The sequence below is a fragment of the Ovis canadensis genome, chromosome 17 (genome assembly GCF_042477335.2).
Source record: "Ovis canadensis isolate MfBH-ARS-UI-01 breed Bighorn chromosome 17, ARS-UI_OviCan_v2, whole genome shotgun sequence".
In the NCBI taxonomy this organism is placed as follows: Eukaryota; Metazoa; Chordata; class Mammalia; order Artiodactyla; family Bovidae; genus Ovis; species Ovis canadensis.
In genome coordinates this window covers 61,823,593-61,841,434 of record NC_091261.1, presented here as the reverse complement: position 1 = coordinate 61,841,434, position 17,842 = coordinate 61,823,593, and the positions used below count along the sequence as shown (strand labels likewise).

Below are 17,842 nucleotides of genomic sequence, written 5' to 3'. Positions count from 1 at the left end.
GGATTCTTACCCACCGGACCACCAGCCAAGTCCCAGAACAATAACGTTTAAGGTATTTAACAGTTCAGAGTTGATGATGGCCGTCTCAGACACTGTCAGCATGGGTGTGAATTTCCGATACCCTCCTCGTGGGTGAAAATTCAGTACTCCCACCATGGGTGTGATGGTTCAATGTCCGCACATCGACGTCCTTACGGTTGGTATAAATACTCGGCTGCAGAGGAGCCGACTCACTGGAAAAAAACCCTGATGCTGGGAAAGACTGCAGGCAGGAGGAGAAGGGGACACATAGGATGAGATGGTTGGATGGCATTCCTGACTCAAGGGACATAAGTTTGCTCTGAGAGATAGTAAAGGACAGGGAAGCCTGGCTTGCTGCAGTCCATGGGGCTGCAAAGAGTCGGACACGACTGAGCAATTGAACAACAACATTCACCTGCAGATGGGACGAGTCTTGTGAGTCAGGGGACGTGTCCTTGTCCCCTGCAGGGTTACACTCCCACCGTCCTGTTTTGCGTTGCCCACTCTGGGTTGCGGGTCCGAGATAGAGAAGGAGCCTCTGTAACTCGAGTATAATTTGCTTTTTAATGAGAAGAACGTGTGTAAATGACAGGACGCCACCGCCGTGCGCAGATGGCGGTCACAGAATACCCATCAAATTCATTCTGCCCAAGGAAGGGAGGAAGGGAGGACGCGGGGGGGGGGCTTGGGGGCTGGCAGCCTCCACCCCCCTTGGTCCTGTGGACGATGGGGTCACCGACTGTCGGCCTGCGCACGCCTCTTGAACGGTAAGCAGAGATCGAAAGCACAGCAGCAATAATACTGGGTAAGTCCTTCCTTGCTTAAAACATCTGAATTATTTCATTGAAGGTATCAAAAATATACCCTGTAAACCAATATATCATTTACACCTGCCTTTCCTTCCCGCCACTGCGGCAATGCTGCGTGAACCAAACAGTCCAGTTCCTCGGAGCAGCCGCTCGCCCCAGGCCACACCTGGCCCTGTCACCTGCCCACCTGGCCTGATTCGGTTTCCCACGGTCTCGTCGGCTGGGGCAGCCCCTGGGGTCCGGGGACAAGAGTGCTGGGGCCTGGACAGGGCCCGTGTCCGTCTGTCCAGAGTGCTAAGCGAGAGGTGGGTTGGGGGCAGACGGGGCTGGGGGTGCGGGGGCTGCGAGCTCAGTTTAGACTTTGGTTCCAAATGCGTTAAGGGGGGAGGCAGTGGCGTGGGAGGTGGGTGGTCGTCCTGCTTTGGGTCCCTGGCCGCCCCGGCTGTACGCGTGTGGCCGCCACACACGCCTGCTGCGCCCCCTGCCCGGCCCGGCCCCTCCCCTCCCGAGCACCAGGTAAACATCCCCTGAGTAAGGTCACTGCGCGGGCCAGCCGGGGCGGGAGTCATAGTTAAGGCTTTAGACAGGCAAGGATGCCGGCTCTGGACGGACGGACGGACGGACGGACGGATGGGCGCACAGGCAGACTCAGGGGCTCCTTCCTCAGTGCGGGGAGTCGGCAGCCGCCCACTCCTCGACCCGCTGCTCCAGCTGCTCGCTGCCCCCTCCCCACTCTGACCGTCACTCGCTGTCGGACAGCGTCTCGTACTGCGAGCAGAGCAGCGGCTTGGGCTCCTCGTCCCAGGCATGATGGGGACCGGCCAGGGGCCCGCTGCCCGCGGGGAGCCCGGGCGGGGGCGGGGAGGCCATGACCCCCGCCTGCAGCCGCATGATCAGGGGGTTGTAGGGGAACGGGGTGGACCCTGCCGGAGAGACCGGGAGAGACAACTCGGTGAGCCAGGCAGTCCCTGTGGGCCCCACCCACCTGCCACCCTGGGGCCCTCACCCTCCTGCCTCCGCTGCCCCTTCTATTTCCTGAATGTTCTCAAACTGCCCGCCTGGACTCCCTGCCACCACTCCCATCCCATCCATGCCCAGCAGCCTATCTTCCAGCCCTGCAGGAGCCTCCTAGCTGCTCCTGCCCTTGTCCCCGGGGCCTGTTCTGCAGCCAAGGGATCTCCTGAACCTCTGCCAGGGACCTCCTCGCACTCACAAAGAAATCGGGGGTGGGCAGCTCTCTTGCAACCCCCCTGCAAACCCATGGGACTGGTCCCTGCCCACAAGCTTCTCTCTTCACTTCCAGAATCCTTCATCCTCTCTAACTGCACCCTTGCCCTCCAGCTGGGCCCATACAGGAAGTGTCCTGACCCTGTGTGAGCCTGAGTTTAGCTGGGCAGGGCCCTGAGGGGTTTTCTCAGAACAGGCCTGGCCACACGCTCTGTGCACAGCAGGTGCTCAAGCAGCTGGCCTGGCCCCCTCGCCCAGCCCAGGCGCCCACCTGCAGACGAGGGCCGGTCTTCCCACACGCGGTTGGTGAGTGGAGTCCGGCGGTTGCAGTCTCCCTCCGAGTGCACCGAGGAGACGGAGGGTGGCCGGTCCCCAGATGCCAGGCCTGGGGCTGGGGACTTGGCTTTTCGGCTGCTGGGTCTGCCGGAGACTTTGGCCTTCCCGCCGCCACCTGCAGGGAGACACACGGAAGGGGCCACGTTGGACTGTGAGGACAGGTCTCATGCTGTGGGGACTGGAGGATGGGTGAGGCCCTGACCCCTGCTTCCTGGGCCCCCTGGGGAGGGGGAACAGTAGCTCGGGCCCCTGGGAAGCCAAAGAGGTCAACCAGATGTCCAGACCCAGCCATGCGCCTGGATGTGCAGGGGTTTCTACTAGGGCAGTGGATAGTACTATGTGCAAAGCCCCCTCAGGCTGCCCCGAGGCCCATCTGCCCACTATGGGCTAATACTCCAAGCACAAAGCCTCAGGCCTCTGGCTTGACCCTGACCGCCCTAGGACTGTGCTGGGGCCTGGAGGGCTGCAGGCCCTCTGCAGGGAAGCCGGGGGCCCTGAGGCCAGGCCTGGGCTTGCCTTAAGTCCAAAAACTTCCTGGGGCCACAGTGTCCAGGTTAGAAAAATGGTTCAAGCGCTCTCCTTGTCCAGCCCTTGCTCTGATATGTGGAGTGTTGATTCAGGACCCAGGGCTGAGGGCGAGCTGGCCCGTGTGGTTTCCCTAACTCATCTGAGTTTGGGCCTGGCACACAGACCCTGGTCTCTTCCCCATCAGGCCCGAGGGCCAGCCATGGACACGCATGGTGGCAATCTCAGGCACAGAGCCCACCGGCCTGGCTGCCCATGAGCCCAGGGGTCCCCTCGATCCACACAGAGAAGGTAAGGTCCTCATTCCAGCCCAATCGCCCCCAAGGAGACACAAGAGGGGCCGGGACGCAGGCATCCAGAGACCTGTGTCCGGCAGGGTTCGAGGAAGGCAGGGCAGGGCTCGGGCAGCGGCATGAGTGGTTTTAGAAAAGCGGCAGCTCCTTCGTGCCCAGTGGGCAAGGGCAGACCCGGGGCAACTTGGACACCTAGGGGTGCCCGCCCAGCATGGGGTTAGCCAACTCCAGGACCACATCAAACACGCACAAAAAAGTCAAGTCACAAGCTCCAAAGCTGGGGGTGGGGGGCGGGAGGGGGGGCCTTGGTCAGAGGACCGTGGAGGAGGAGGAGGAGGAGGAGGAGGAGGAGGAGGCGGGAGGATTAATGACACCAGGGTAGGGAAAGACGGGGTGGGCGGGCAGGCGGGGCTGGAGGGCCGAGGCGGGAGGAGGCCTGCAGACCTGGCGAGGTGAGTGCGTGTTCGCTCCGTCCGTCAGCAGCGGTTATGGGCATAGCAGCAGCGGGCAGGCTGGCACTGGCATTCAGAGGGTTAAAAGCATTGGCGCTGAGCGGGTGCTCTTCCCACTGATCATATTTACCCATGAGCGCCTTTCTAATAATAGCCTCCAGCCCCATGTTGGTGCTGGCATGCTCCTGCACCGCCTGGCTTCTGCAGGTCATGAGGCCTGGGAGAGAGACACACACACAGAGGGGCCAGGAGGGGGCCAGAGGGGGGAGGGAGAGAGAAGCACAGAGGGAGAGAGGGAGGAGAAGAGAGAATACACAGTGAGCACATTTCGGCAAAGCGACGATTCTCAGTTTCCCTGTCTACCCCGCCCGCCCTGGTTTTCCCTATGGGGCGATGGGGCGGGAAGCCTCCCTCTGACTTGGTCACTGGAGACTCTTAGGGATTCCCGGTGCGGGTGAGGGGGAGAGGTGGGCTTTGGGGAAGTTACATGCTCATCACCCCCCACCAAGCCTCACTTCTACTCTGCTCTCTGGGGAATCGGAAGCCCCTTCTGGCTCCCTAACCCCAGCTGGGGCTGTGTCATTATTTAAAATCCAAGTGGTCTTAAAAACAGGGAGTGGGGTGGAGGGCAGGATCAGAGGTCCCCTTACTGAGGGGAAAGGGCTGCAGGGAAACTAAGCCCAGCCTGAGTGCAGTGCTGGGCATGGGGGAGTCCTTCCTTGGTTCCCAGGGTTGCGGAGAGGACGGGGGGAAGGTGACCAGACAGTCCTCCGCTGCCCCCACCTGGGGGCGCCCAGCCCCCTGCCTGTCCCCCACCGCCCTGCAGCTGGGGCCTAACTCTCCTCCCACGCCTTCTGCCCGCCCAGGGAGCCACGAGGAGAGAGAGGTGCAGAGACGGACGGGGGGGTGGGGAGGGTGGCAGCCATGCAGTTACGGCGCGTGCGAGGGTCAGGGCAGAGCTGGAGACGGTGGCCTGGCCGCGCCCGCCCGGCCACCCCGGCCCGCAGTGGCCCGATCGACGGCTGCCCCCATGGGTCCTTCCAGACACCCACTGCGAAGTCAAGCCAGTTACTCCTTTCTTTCTGTTTAACAGGTTTTCTGACCCTCTCGTGTTTCCTAGGGACTGATTTTGCAAACCCCGGGGAATGTGCCTCTTTGGGGCATTTTTGTTGTTGTTAAACCAGACTTCGCTTTCAAAAACCGCCGACAAAGCTCTCTGCCTGCCACCAGGCAGAATTTTTCATGAATTTTAAAACTTTTGCTCCGAGCCAACTGTATGATTAGCAAGTCTGGCTGACCCCTGACTCATCTGTAAACTGGACTGCTGACTTCGTGACACAGCAGTTCTAAAGTCACATTTCTAAAGCAACTATCTGCTGTCTACGTTTTCTTTTTCTCTTCTTTTTACTTTCAAACTCATTCACAGCCACAAGACCCCTTGACTTTTTTTTAAGCTGGGTCTTGGCCATGTTTCATCAGCACTTCAAATAAAAAAAGCCATGTCCATCAAGAAAAAGCAAATTTTCCAACAGGGGTGATGGATGGGTGGAGGGGCGGTCCACCCATTTATGATCCTACAAACTAAAACACTGGGAAGTGGAAAAAAATAGATGTGAGGGCTACTGGTCATGATGGTTCCTCGGTAGGTTAGCATCCTACAATCACAGATGAGCCCGACGCCAAGGTCATAGATACGTGGTCTGACTGGTACTTAGTCAGGAAGCTGACCCACCGCCAGTCCTGAAGCAGGAGCTAAAGCAGCAGAGACTGAGGTCTGGGGGAAATTCTTTTGTTTGGATTACATTGCTTTGAAAAAAAAGTTGAATCTAATTTATATACAAGTTTTCACATAAATCTTCGTTGTTGCGCGTGAATCTCTACATACACATGTACCTGCGTGTCTCAGCGTCTCAGTCAAGGTTTGAAACATTCTGAAAACATCCATTTCTGACCATCTTGTTGTTTCGACCAGATTGCCTCTTCCCTGTTGCCTAAGGCTCAGCATTTAGAGGCCCTGTGGCCCCCTGATAAAATCCAAGAGTTGTCTTTTGCTCAGCTGTTCCTGGAGCTGTGATGGCCCCGAGAAGGCCAGTATGTGCCCCTGTGTTCCTCCCGAAGATGCTTCCTCTCTGGCAGAGGGTCAGCCCCATCTGCTCTGGGCTCAGTCGTTTCATACCAGACACAAGGCCATTCCCCACCCAGCCCTACAGAGGCAGCAGAAATGCACAGTGTGGCCCCTACTGGAGGCTGGGGGATCCAAGCCCAAGGGCCTCCAATGCATCATAAAAGGCTTAAGTCTCAGCTTAAAAACACGTGTGGATTTTACACTCCTCTCAGAATACATCTACAGTGTTCCCCTAGCCCCCTGGCTAGCATTTTCAAGTAAAACTGATGCTCTGTCTATATAAAATGCCCACCTGGACCACAAGGGCAGGCTGTATGTGAGCACACAGGCTCACTACCCATCCAGACTTGAGTCTCCATCTGAGACCCCAACAAACAAGCCGGGTAAGTTTCTGGACAGCTGTGTGTGATTCTAACACTGTCCTAAATGCACCAGGAGGCCTTGAAATTGAACTCCATTAGAGACTCATTGCAGGCCTCCCCTCTCCCTCGTCTCCAGCCTTTTATGTGCATCTGTATCCCCACTGCAACGTTTGTTTAGACCAGAGGAGGGGACACACTCGAACTGAGAAAGGCTGCTTTTCACCATGGCTACAGCCGATGTGGGGCTCAGAGACCTCCGTGACCTCACTCCCAAGTCTCCTCCTGGGTCCAGACACCCAGTGTGACCTCCCCAGGGTGCATAGTGATGGGGGTGGGGTGGGGGGACAGGCACAGGGCTGGTGGCCCCCGGGATGGATGGTTACCTGCTCCGGTGATGGCGGGCATGTTGAAGATCTCTGTCCCCGGTTGGCCGATGTCTGGAGGGGAATGATAAGAAGGGTGAGGGCGATGGGCCCATGGATCCTGGAAATCATCTGCCCCGTCCCCCGCACCCCATGCCCCCGCCACCCGCCCCGCTTTCCTGTCTGGTCTAGGCAAGGTGTACCAGCCGGGAGCTTGTGCAAGGCAGCAGGGCTAGTCTTGGTCCATGGGATTCTCCTGGCAACAGTACTAGAGAGGGTTGCCATGCCCTCCTCCAAGTCTTCCCGACCCAGGGATCGAACTCGTGTCTCTTGACATCTACCTGCATTGGCAGGTGCATTCTTTACCACCAGCACCACCTGGGGCAGCACTTGAGAGTCTGTATTTTTTTTAAAAAAAGGCAGCCTGCCATACATAACGCCTCACTTGGCTGTCTTGAGTCTTGGAAGCTTGACTACCCTGTGTGTGTGTGCCAAGTTGCTCAGTCGTGTCTGACTCTTTGCAACCCCATGGACTGCAGCCCTTCAGGCTCCTCTGTCCATAGGATTCTCTTACAAATGGACCCTGAGCGCTCATGTGGAGGTTCTAGCACAGCTAGAGGGGAGCACAGAGCTACTCATACACCCTTGACCAAAGAGGGGAAGGTCATCCTCTTCAACTGAGCACACAGCTCTCGGAGGCACACGCGTGGAGCAGTGAGGGAGGAAGGGGATGCCCGCCAGCCAGCCAGGTCAGCCAAATCAATCCTGGTGATCAATGGGGTGACAGAGGTCATAGCCAGATGGCCCTGACATCTGAGATTTTGCGTTCTGAGTCAGCTCTCGGGGGCTGCTCACCCGCTGGCCAGCGCACGGCACTTGACAAGATTCTGGACTTAATAGCCTGGGCCAGGGACTGTCTTCAAGGTTGCAATGCCAGCCCCAGAAAAAGAAAAGGCTCTGCAAGGCCCTCGAGCTCTCCCCAGCTAAAGAGCTCTTTGAAGCTGGGGATATGAGGACCCTTCATTCATTGGTTTACCGGCTCAGAGGGTCTCCTGAGCATCTGTTATGGGACAGGCGCTGTGCTAACAGGGGTGGGGAGCTGAGCTAGGACTGACATCCAGGAACCATACAAATGGGAAAATCACAAAAGTGAGGCACACTGTGAATGGGAGACACGCGTGACCCCCATCTCTGGTGCCCAGCGTGAACTGGCCCATTCATGCAAATATTCCCCGAGAGCCCCCTGTGCGCTGGGCACCATTCTGGGCACTGCATTCTGTGCCACCAGGTACCCAGAGCAAAAAGAGAGACCACCTCGGGCTCCTTGAACATGAGGTGACGGGTGAGCAGGAGAGGTGGTCGGCAGGTCCACCTGGCCGTGCTGGTCCCCAATCTCGCCCCCTTGTCATCCTTCTCCCGGGGAGCGGGTGGGCCGCTTACTGTATTCTGGCTCGTTCCGGTTGTGGGTGTTCAGCTTCTTATTGATCTCCTGTTTCTTAGATTTGACCATGGCCGAGTTGCTCTCGGTCAGCTTGCTGAAGAACGCCGGCGGCTGGCTGGTGTTGCCTGGAGACTTGGAGCCCATCCTATTGCAAGGTTCAGACACCACAGGTCAGTTCACTTGGTGCTGAGCTTGCACACCCTTGATGATGGGGCGCTCACCACCTGATCTGCCTTAGAAATTCAGAATCATGCTTTTCCCACCCCCGAGCCTGCTTCCTCAGTCTCTCAGGGACCATGTCTTCTGAAATCCCCTATCCTTGGGCTCCGGTATCTCTGGAGAACCCCAGCTGTCCTGGTGGGCCATACCTGTCTGCCTGCCACAGTCAGACGCCCAGAAAAGGGGCCCAAATGGGCTCAGATCACACCTTCCCCTGAGATGAGGGGGCTTTTTTCTCTGCCTCCCTCCCAACCCTGGGCCCCAGCTTGGTCCAGAACATGTAGCTCTTCAAATCTCAGATCCTCAAGTGTTGGCAACAGGGGCCCAGCCTGAGCTGAGAGACCCCAGCCCAAGACCCTGGAAGTTGCCATGGAGGTCTCCCAAGTTCCGACCTTGTTTAGTAGGTCTGAGGTCCTCAGTTGCACCCTGAAGCCCTTGTCAAGCCCTCAATTGCACAGTGGTGGACCAAGGCCACAGGTGGGCAAGGGCTGTATTCCTGAGCGCCCCAGGAAGGGGAGGGGCCGCTGAGAAGATACCTGGGCTCCGCCTGTTCCCCGTCCCGGTACAGCAGCGGGTACATGGTGCCCCGCAGATGCCCAGGCTCCACCATGCCCTCCGGCGGGGACACAGGTTCGATACCATCCTCACCGCTGCCCGGGGCTGACGTCTTGCTTGGCTCTGGAGACCTGGGTGGAGAGAGGGTCCCAGCGGTGGTCAGAGCTCTGAGCTCTCCCTCTTGAAGGGGGCGCACCCCTCCCTCCACTCCCCTGCAAGCCCTGCCTCACTCTAAACCAGCGCTTAGCACACTTTTCCTATAAGGAACCAAATAATAAATATTTCAGGAGTGATGGGCCAGTTGTGGTCTTGACTATATTTTTCTTCATTTAAAAAGAATAATCCTTTAAAAATGTAATACCGTCTTCAGCTCACGGACTGTGCAAGAACAGGCTATGGCAGGATTTGGCCCGTGGGGGGCACTTTGTCGAACCCCTGCTGCTTCCCCACACCAGGGACCCCACTGCTCCCCCAAAGACATCCTGCCATCTCCTTTCCTCTGTGTGCCACCCAGAGTGGCTCCCTCATCCTAGTGGAGGGCCCTCAAGGGGGTCCTCCTCTCTCCTCTCTGACCGGGGGCCCCTAGGGGTAACCAGGAGTGTGAAGTGCATGTGCGCCTGCTGGGAGGCTACTCTCACATCACACAGCTCTGCTTCGAATCCCAGCTCCGCCGCTTACTGGCTGCGTCCCCGTGGGCAAGTGAGTTCACTGCTCCATGCCTCAGTTTCTTCATCTGTGAAATGGGGTAACACTGCCTATACTTCCTGAGGCTGTGGTGAGGATCCTGGTTGGCGTGTGTGAAGGGTTTAGCTCAGTGTCTGGAACCCCCTGAGTGTGGTGTACGTGTCAGCTAGGTGTCCAGCTGCTCTGTGACCTTGAGCCAACTCCCCGCCCCCCGAGCTTCACCCTACCCGCAGCAGACACCTAACAAAGCTCCTCGGTGGGGACTGGCAAGGGGTACCCTGTCTCCCACCCCTGCTCACCTCTTGCCCCCTTCACTGTGGGGTGAGCCACGGGCCTGGGTCCCGTGGTCTGGGGGTGGGAGGTAGAGGTCGCTGGGTGGGCGGCGAAGGTCCAGGACAGGGCAGCTGGCTCCGGGGAAGGAGTAGAGGGGGGCAGGGAGGGGCGCGCTGAGCTGCTGCGGGTGGTGCCGCGTGTAGTCCTGTGTGATGACCTCCTGCAGGCCAAAGGTCAGGGGAGACATGAAGGGTCAGGTGCCAGCCAGCTGCCAGAACCTTCCAGATGGGGTGAGGGCTGAGCTGAGCTTTGGGGGCAGAACCCGGGGGCGTGGGCCTTGGCTCCCCAGGAGCTTTGAGCCTGTCTGTAGCAGCTCAATGCCCCCAGGTGCATGGGGTGAGGCCAGAAGTCCCCAGCTGGGCCCTGAGATGGGTCAGATTCCACAGGCCAGCATGTGTGAGGTATGGATCGTGGATGGGCTTATGCACCTGACGCCCCATCGGTGGAGGAGGGGGGACAGCTACAGCACCTGATTTGGAGACGACTCTGGGAAGCCCGGCATGACGTGCCCTTGCCAACCCCCAGATCCCTGGTTCGCCCCCCACCCCTACCCAGGACTCAGTTAACCCATTAGAGGACATGTGGACCCTCCTCCCCTCCCTTTCTCAGGACCTAGTCCTGCCCCAGGTGCAAAGGCAATGACGAGGCGGGGTAGTTACACTGATGTGCTGTGCCAGGGTGACCACCCGCTGGTGACCTTTGACCCCCGGGGTGGTCTGGAGCAGCGGGCTGGACGAGGGCTGGCTCTCGGGCAGCGGCCGCAGGTGTGGGAGGTGTGCCGCCTCGCTGCTGAGCTTCCCAGGGCCTGCGGGCAGAGCAGGGCTGGTCAGGGCGTGGCCAGGGTGGGCAAGGCCGGTGGCCCCCTGGGGCTGCCATCCTCAGATCCCGGCTCTGCCCTTTGAGCTGAGACACGGGGCCAACTCCACCGCCTCCGAGTGCCTCAGCTTCCCCGTCTGTGGGGGCAGGACCCCACCTGGCTGCTTGTGCCGCAGGTCTCCCTCCAGGTGGCTCTTGTCGAGCTCCTCCAGCTGCTTGGGGAGCCCCTTGTCGTGGGTCAGGCTGGGCGAGCTCACGGGGCTCACGGGCTCCACACCGTCGGGGCTGTAGCTGCCGCCGTGATAACCTGTAGCCGGGCGAGGCCCTGAGTCAGGCCAAAGCCAGGGCCAGGGCTGCCCTTCCCAGCCCGCCCCTCCACGATGGATGGGTTCCCCCGGGCCAGAGGTGGGGAAGATTTGGGTGGACGGAGAGCGGGAGTGAGCCAGCGTGAGGGCTGCTGGCCAGCCAAGGGTGGGGACATGTTGGGAGAGGAGGGTGAGACAGCACTGCAAAGAGAGGTGGACGGAGAAGAAAAGCAGAGAACGAGACACACAGGCAGACAGGTCGGGAGAGATGGAGAGAGACCCAGAGAGAGTGAGAGACGGACAGCAACAAGGTGGGCAAGGGGGACGGGAGACAGACCCGGCTGGTGGGGGCCGGGGTGGGGCCGGAGATGGGGCAGGATGGGTTTCGGGAAGGGAGTGTAGAGGTAGCGGACGGGTGGCGAGGGTGTGAGGCCAGTGTGGTGGTGAGTGACACTCAGATCCCAGGGTCATCCCCCCCACATCCCCCTCTCCAGCACAGAGGAGCCCTGAGCTGGGGCTGGAGGTGGGAGACAGGCACAGAAGATTCCCCTCTTCCCCAGGGAAGCTGGCTGGTGGGTCGGCAAGGGAGACACGGGGCCAGAGCATCCCCAAGACCCCCCTCACAACCTGGGCAGAGGACGCAGGGGCCAGGTTCCCAGCTCCTACTGGGAAGTGGGAAGGTGCTTCTCTTTCCTCCCCGACTTCCTCCCCACTGTACACCCTGGGGGCAGTGGGGCGGGGTGGGGGAGGCGGCCTCCAAACCACACACAGCAGCAGGCAAAGGCGTGGGCCTGCGCCCCTCCGCAGCCCCGCTCCCCAGACAAAGGTGCAAAGGGGAAGATGGGAGGCGCAGCTGGAATCAAAATCACAGATCCATTCATTAAAGGAAAAAAAAGCGAAAATCCAAAAGAAAAAAGAAAAATCATGATAAAAACGATGTGCAAATGATGAAGTGCTCCCCGCTCCGATCAGAGGGTGGGTAGGCGCAGCTTGAGGAATCATCAGAGCGTGCAATCGACGAAGACGAGTTTCAAAACAAAATACCAAAACCAACGAAAAATGGGGGGAGGGGAAAAATAAAAAGCAGAGATCTGAAAATATCTTTAGGCCACAAGACGGGGTGGGTGGGCGGCGGGGCCGGAAGTCTTACCATCGCGAGGGGAGTCGTTGGCCAGCGAACCTCCTTCTCGCGGCCCTTTATCGTGAGCAATTTGACGCATGATTATCGCGTCTATGAAGGTGGCCGCTGTCAGGGTGGTCTTACCCAGAGAACGGAGTTCCAATTCCTGGATGGAAAAGGGTTTACTTTGAGTCTTTTCCCGGTGCAGGTCCGCAGCTGAGGCGGGGGGCGCCGGCTGGTCTGGGCTGGCGTGGTGGGATGCGAGGCTCTTCGCTGGGGCACGGGCGATGGCCACGTGGCTGGAGCCGGGGGGTGCCAGGGGCCGAGGCTCGGAGCCCTTGCCGGGAGAGGAAGCAGGCTCCAGCCCGGCGCGGGCCGGAGGCTTGGCGAGGAACGTGTGGCCAGTGTCCGCGCGGGGCCGCTCAGGCCGGGCAACCCGAGGGGCCTCCTTAGGCAGCAAGACAGGCTCCATGAGTGGGGGGTAAACCCCATCAAGGGTGCCGCCCAGCGGGCAGTGGGTGGCGGGTGGGAATGTGGCAGCTGGGCGGACAGGCGAGGAGGTGGAGGTGGACCTGGGGGAGGAGAGAGGGAGGGTCAGCAGCTGCAGGAGCCACAGCTGTGGCCCTTAAGGCTGAGGCAGGGTCACTCCCTCACTTTGACACCTTGAGGGGTCGCCACTGCCCGGAATAGCTCCCTCATTCCCCAGAATAAACCCTCCCAACTGTGGCCTGTGAGACCCCATGCCATAGGGCCTCACCTACCCCATCCATCCATCCATCTACTCATCCATCCATCCACCCATCCATCTACCCATCCATCCAACCATCTACCCATCCATCCAACCATCTACCCATCCATCCATCCATCTACCCATCCATCCATTCATCCATCTACCCATCCATCCATTCATCCAGCCACCCATCCATCCATCCATCCATCCATCATCCCATCAACCCTTACTGAGCACCTACTATGTCAGGCACTGTTCTAGACATCAGGGATATGACAGTGCACAAAACAGACAAAAGTGCCTTATGTTCTAGGCGAGGAGACACACTACACACAGGCTGATATGATAACATGATAAATTAAACTCCTATTATTGTGGCACTTGCTTGAAGGTAACGATTCTGGGTGGAAAACAAGCAAACAGCAAGGGGGCTCTCAGGCATGAGTGGGGTGGGTGTCTCCCTGAGGGGCTGGCATATGAGCTCGAGAGGAAGTGAGTGAGCCCCGTGAAGAATCAGAACCCCAAGGGCAAAGGCCCTGATGGTGGGCCAGGGTGGGAGGTTAGAGGAAAGGGCAGGGGCGCCCAGTTCTTTCACCTCAGCCACCAGGGGCCAACCAGGGCTCCTTGCTGTCTCTTCTGCCCAGAGTGCTCGCCTCACTCCAATTGGGCTGGAGCTGGCTACTCAAGAGTCCCATGCCTCTTTCTTCAGGCAGCCTTCCCTGATTGCTGCCTTGGTCTAAACCATAAGCCCTAAGAGGGCAGGGCTTGCATCACCGTGTCCCCCATACCCAGCACAGGGCAGGAGACCCACTGCAAGCCCACCAGGAGGAAGAAATGCACAAATGCACTCCCTCTGACCTTCACAGGCTAGTATAATTATCCCCACGCTGCAGACGAGGAAATAGGCTTGGACATGAGCTGGCCCGACTATCTCTCGTTGGTCTCTCTCTCTAGCCCAGTGTTTCCATGAGGAAGTCTTTCACTAACCCTCACCCTCAAGGGTCTTCCTCAGCTGCTACTGGGGAAGGCTTTGCTGTTCCTGCTCCAGCTTCTCACCGGCTGTCGCTGGTGGGAGCTCATGTCTGGGCACCCTCCTCTTAAGAGTCAGGTGCTCCTGTTCTGTGTAACTGCTGGGAACTGACTCGGAGGACACCAAGATGATGCTTCTGGTAAATGACGTTGTTGTTTTTTTGTAATTGGAATTGCGGTGGGGAGGGCATGATTTACAGCAGCCAAGTGTGGGGAGACTTGCATGAAGGGACGCTTCATTTTGGAAGAAGCAGCTGCCTCCACACAGGTCCCTGGGCAGAGAAGGGCCCTGGGGAAACTCCTGTCCCCAGTCAGGCAGCTCAGCCCACAGGCCTTGGGCAGTGGTAGGAGGTGGGTCACCAGCAGGGACTCGGGCCTGTTGTGATAGGAAGTGGACTCTGGGGACCAGACACATCCGGGCCCTCTGCAGGTTCTCCAGTATCCAGGGAACCTCTGGCCTTGATCCAGACAAGAGGCACCTGACCTCGTCCTCCCTGTGGGGCTCTGCTGAATCCCTGGAGGAGCAGGAGAGCCTCTCCTCACAGCCCTCGACCTGACTCTTCCTCTCTGCTCCACAGACTCCATTCCTGAACTCCACAACCTACCCAGCTGCTCACCAGCCACCCTCCCCATCCACCTACTCATCCATCCATCGACCCAACCCCCACCCACCTACCCAGCTCATCAACTATGCACCTTCTCATCTACCCACCCACCCACCTACCACCTAACCCAACTACACATTCCTCCACTTACCCAACCCATCATCTGCCTATTCACCCATCTACCCTCCATCCACCTATCTAACCATCTAACCATCCCATTAGCCTCCCATCAATTCTTCCACCTATTCACCTAGCTCTAACCATCAATCCATTCGTCCACCCACTATCATCTGTCTGTCCACCCACCTATCCATTCATCTAGTCTGCCATCCCTCCATCTACCAGTGACCCACCTATGCGCCTACTTACTCACCTGTCATCCATCCACTTATCCATCCACATAAGTGGATATCCACTTATCCAAATCTATTACAATCCATCCATCTAACCAAATCATCCATCAATTTACCTCCTCACCCAACTCTGCCCACCCATCGCTCACCCTCCCATTTATCCCCGGGCCCATTGGTACCAGCGCACATCCCTCCACCTGTATCCAGTGACCAGCCCCCCACCCACCATGGGCCGGTCTCCACCCCTGTGCCAACCTGGCCCACCTCAGGACCGTAGGCGTGCTGGGCTCCACGGAGGTGATGATGCTCTTCATGCCCGTGTTGTGCAGCACGCTGGGCCTCTGCTGGATGGCGTCCTGGGTCCGCGGTGAGATGGGCGAGTGCTGGTGGGCGTGGGAGTGGGAGGCGGGGCGGCTGCTGCTGCTGCCCCCACCCCCGCCGCTGCAGCCGGCGGCACCGCCGCCGCTCTGCTCCGTACCTGGGGGAGGCAAACTGTGCTATCAGACCTGTGGTGTGGCTGCGAAGACCCCACCCCCGCCCCCGCGGCGAGGGCTGGGGGCTCAGCCGTCCTACCAGGTCTCCAGATGGGTGCGTGCTCTACGGTGGTGGTGGACGTGAGGATGGACTTCTCCCGCTCGCGCTCGCGCTCGCGCTCACGCTCCCTTTCCCGCTCCCTCTCGGTCGAGGACGTGGCGGTGGGTTTTGTCAAGTGAGTGGGGCCTCCTGGAAGCCCAAAGGCCTGCGGCTCAGCCCCAAGGACAGGAAGCTCCCCCCGCACCCCAACTCATGTTCCGGGATGGAACAGAGAGGCCAAGGCATCTGCCCAAGGACGCCCAGCACTGGGGTGGGGGCATCACCTGGGGAGAGCGGGGAGCTGCTGAGCCGGCTACTGAAGTGCTGGGGTGCAGTGGGGAGGTAGGCGAGGCGGTCCATGGCGGTGGCTGGCGTGCCTGGTGTTGGGGGCACCAGCACAGGCAGATGTGGCACTTGAGACAAGTCGATGATGCCTGTGAGAGAGGAGGTGGGGTGGGGGCTGCAGCCACTGGGGAGGAGAGGAGCCAGGCTGCCTGCTCGCTGGACCGCACCACCCGCTGGAGCAGCGCACCACCCACTGGAGCACCGCGCACCCTCTGAGAAGCAGCACTGCCCCGTAGCAGCACTGCCCCGTGCTCCCTCCTTGGTGCACACCCTAGGTCTGAATGCCGGCTGCTCACAGCCCCTCCTCCCTTTGCTCCCAAGCCCTGAAGTAGAGGTAGCTTGCAGGTGGCGCCACTGCATACACTGCTGTGCCCCTTTTGCCTGTGACCCTAGGCCATCAGTTGCTTGTATTCAATCCCCACTGTTTGAAATACCTAGTGTGACCAGTTTTAAAACAACTGGACCCTAACGAGGACTTGGTTGTTCCGAAAGAACATTCCAGAAGTGTTTCTAGAGAGTGTAATATTCATGTGCAAAGTAACCACAGGCTGGGTGCTCATCAAGGGAACAAGAAGTTCAAACAGCCTTACATTTCCAAGTTTTTTTTTAAAGGACCACATACATCAACAGGACACACAGGCACATGCACAGCCCATGTGCCATCCAGGATGTAGCCACACACAACTCTAAACCACTGGCGGTGTGGTGGTTAAGATGTGGGCTTTCACTGCCTGGGTTTGATCCCTGGTCGGGGAACTAAGATCCCACAAGCTGCAAGGTGCAGCCAAAATACATTAGTAAGTTAAACCACCCGCTGGGTCTGTGTGTGCTCTCAGCAAGGTGACACCACTTGGGACTCTACGGTGACCACTCTCGGCAAGGACAGGTGTACAGGCATGGGCACATACGTGTCCTGTGCTTTCAGGAACCTGGGCAGACCAGGGATAAGGCTGATTCTGGGTAGAGGGTCCTGCCCAGCCGTGTGCCTGGCAGCACCCTGCCCCACCCACCTCGCGGGCCGGTGGCGTAGTTGAGGGCCAGTGAGGACTCTCGGGGCGACAGGCCCCTCAGCATGTCAGCTCGCTGGGCCATGGCGGTGGCTGCGTTGTGGTGCATCTGCTGCGAGGTGATGTAGTCGTTGATGATTGTCTGGCGGTTCTCCAGTGCCGCCGTGTCGGGGTAGCCGCGGATGAGGTACGGCGGGTACAGGTGTGGGTAGGTGGGGTTGGGGGCCAGGTGCCGGGGCAGGTAATAGGCAGCGGCTGCCAGGAGAAGGGGAGTAAGTTCAGGCCGGCCCACACCTCGGCTGGGAATGCCCCTCTGCCTGTCTTAATGCCCCACAGCTTCTCCCAAACACTCCCACAAAACAGAATTGACAGCCTCAAAGTAGAAAAACTCTTGCTCTCCAACATACCCGAGGGTGCCTCTTACTGATAATATTCTTGGGATCAAAATTCACCCAAACACAGGGTATCCGAAATGTGGATCACAAAAATACCTAAGGGCTGTGTCCTTTTACACAGATTTTCAGATCATGTCTGTTTGGGGAATGCACACCCTTGAGCCCTCTTTTGATACATTTGCAATTTTCAAGGCGCTGATAAGTCTCAGAGGAAAAGAAAACCATTGAAAAAATGTTTAACCCAGCATGACCCTGAGACCCCCCCAAGAGAAATTCTTTCTCACCTCAACTGCTGACATGACTGCAATGTTGGGGCTCTCCCTCTCCCCGCCCTGCATGCCTCAGTTTCCCCTTCTAGTGGAGCTTAGTTGATGCCTGAGGAGCCCTTGGGCTGACACTGATGCTACAGGGTTCCTTGGGTCTGGAACAATCACCTGCATCCAGAGGGATTCCTCGGGGTATGGAGGTGGGGTCGAAGGCCAGTGGGATGTGGCCACGGTACAGGTCCACGCCGCTCACCCCTCGGAGCAGGTGCTCATAGGGCGAGATGGGGTGGGGGTGGTGCTCAGGCACGCTGCTGTGCGGGGACTTGGCAATCTCCCGGGGCGTGGATGTCAGCTTTCGGTCCTGGGATGCCTTGCTGGACGAGAGACTGCCTGTGGGGATGAGCCAAGTGTGGATGGCATCGGACCTCAGACACGGGTGTCCCACCCCCTGCATGGGGGCTGCTGAAGCTAGTGCTTATGGGAAATCGTTTGAGAGTGGGGTCTCTGGGGTCCCAGAAACCAGGCCTCTTAGTCCAGCCATTTGCCTCTAGTTC

At 58.8% G+C, this 17,842-nt stretch overlaps 1 protein-coding gene across 33 annotated transcripts in view; it reads right to left on the bottom strand.

Annotated features, from left to right (window-relative positions):
* Positions 1-566: 566 nt before the first annotated feature.
* Positions 567-17,842, bottom strand: part of NCOR2 (nuclear receptor corepressor 2) — a 236,371-nt gene continuing 219,095 nt past the window's right edge. For 17 of the 33 annotated variants that reach the window (XM_069557629.1, XM_069557621.1, XM_069557627.1 and 14 more), the window contains 15 exons: positions 17,457-17,678; positions 16,631-16,882; positions 15,560-15,709; positions 15,276-15,425; positions 14,958-15,180; positions 12,016-12,557; positions 10,718-10,867; positions 10,404-10,549; positions 9,711-9,904; positions 8,709-8,858; positions 7,953-8,098; positions 6,534-6,587; positions 3,656-3,880; positions 2,329-2,508; positions 567-1,753 (listed from right to left, as the gene is read on the bottom strand). In XM_069557629.1, coding sequence (XP_069413730.1) covers positions 1,572-1,753; positions 2,329-2,508; positions 3,656-3,880; positions 6,534-6,587; positions 7,953-8,098; positions 8,709-8,858; positions 9,711-9,904; positions 10,404-10,549; positions 10,718-10,867; positions 12,016-12,557; positions 14,958-15,180; positions 15,276-15,425; positions 15,560-15,709; positions 16,631-16,882; positions 17,457-17,678 — 2,966 coding nt within the window. In that variant the 3' untranslated portion in view covers positions 567-1,571. The remainder of the gene's footprint in view (positions 1,754-2,328; positions 2,509-3,655; positions 3,881-6,533; positions 6,588-7,952; positions 8,099-8,708; positions 8,859-9,710; positions 9,905-10,403; positions 10,550-10,717; positions 10,868-12,015; positions 12,558-14,957; positions 15,181-15,275; positions 15,426-15,559; positions 15,710-16,630; positions 16,883-17,456; positions 17,679-17,842) is intronic. The other 16 variants (XM_069557641.1, XM_069557642.1, XM_069557645.1 and 13 more) reach the window with 11 other exon arrangements.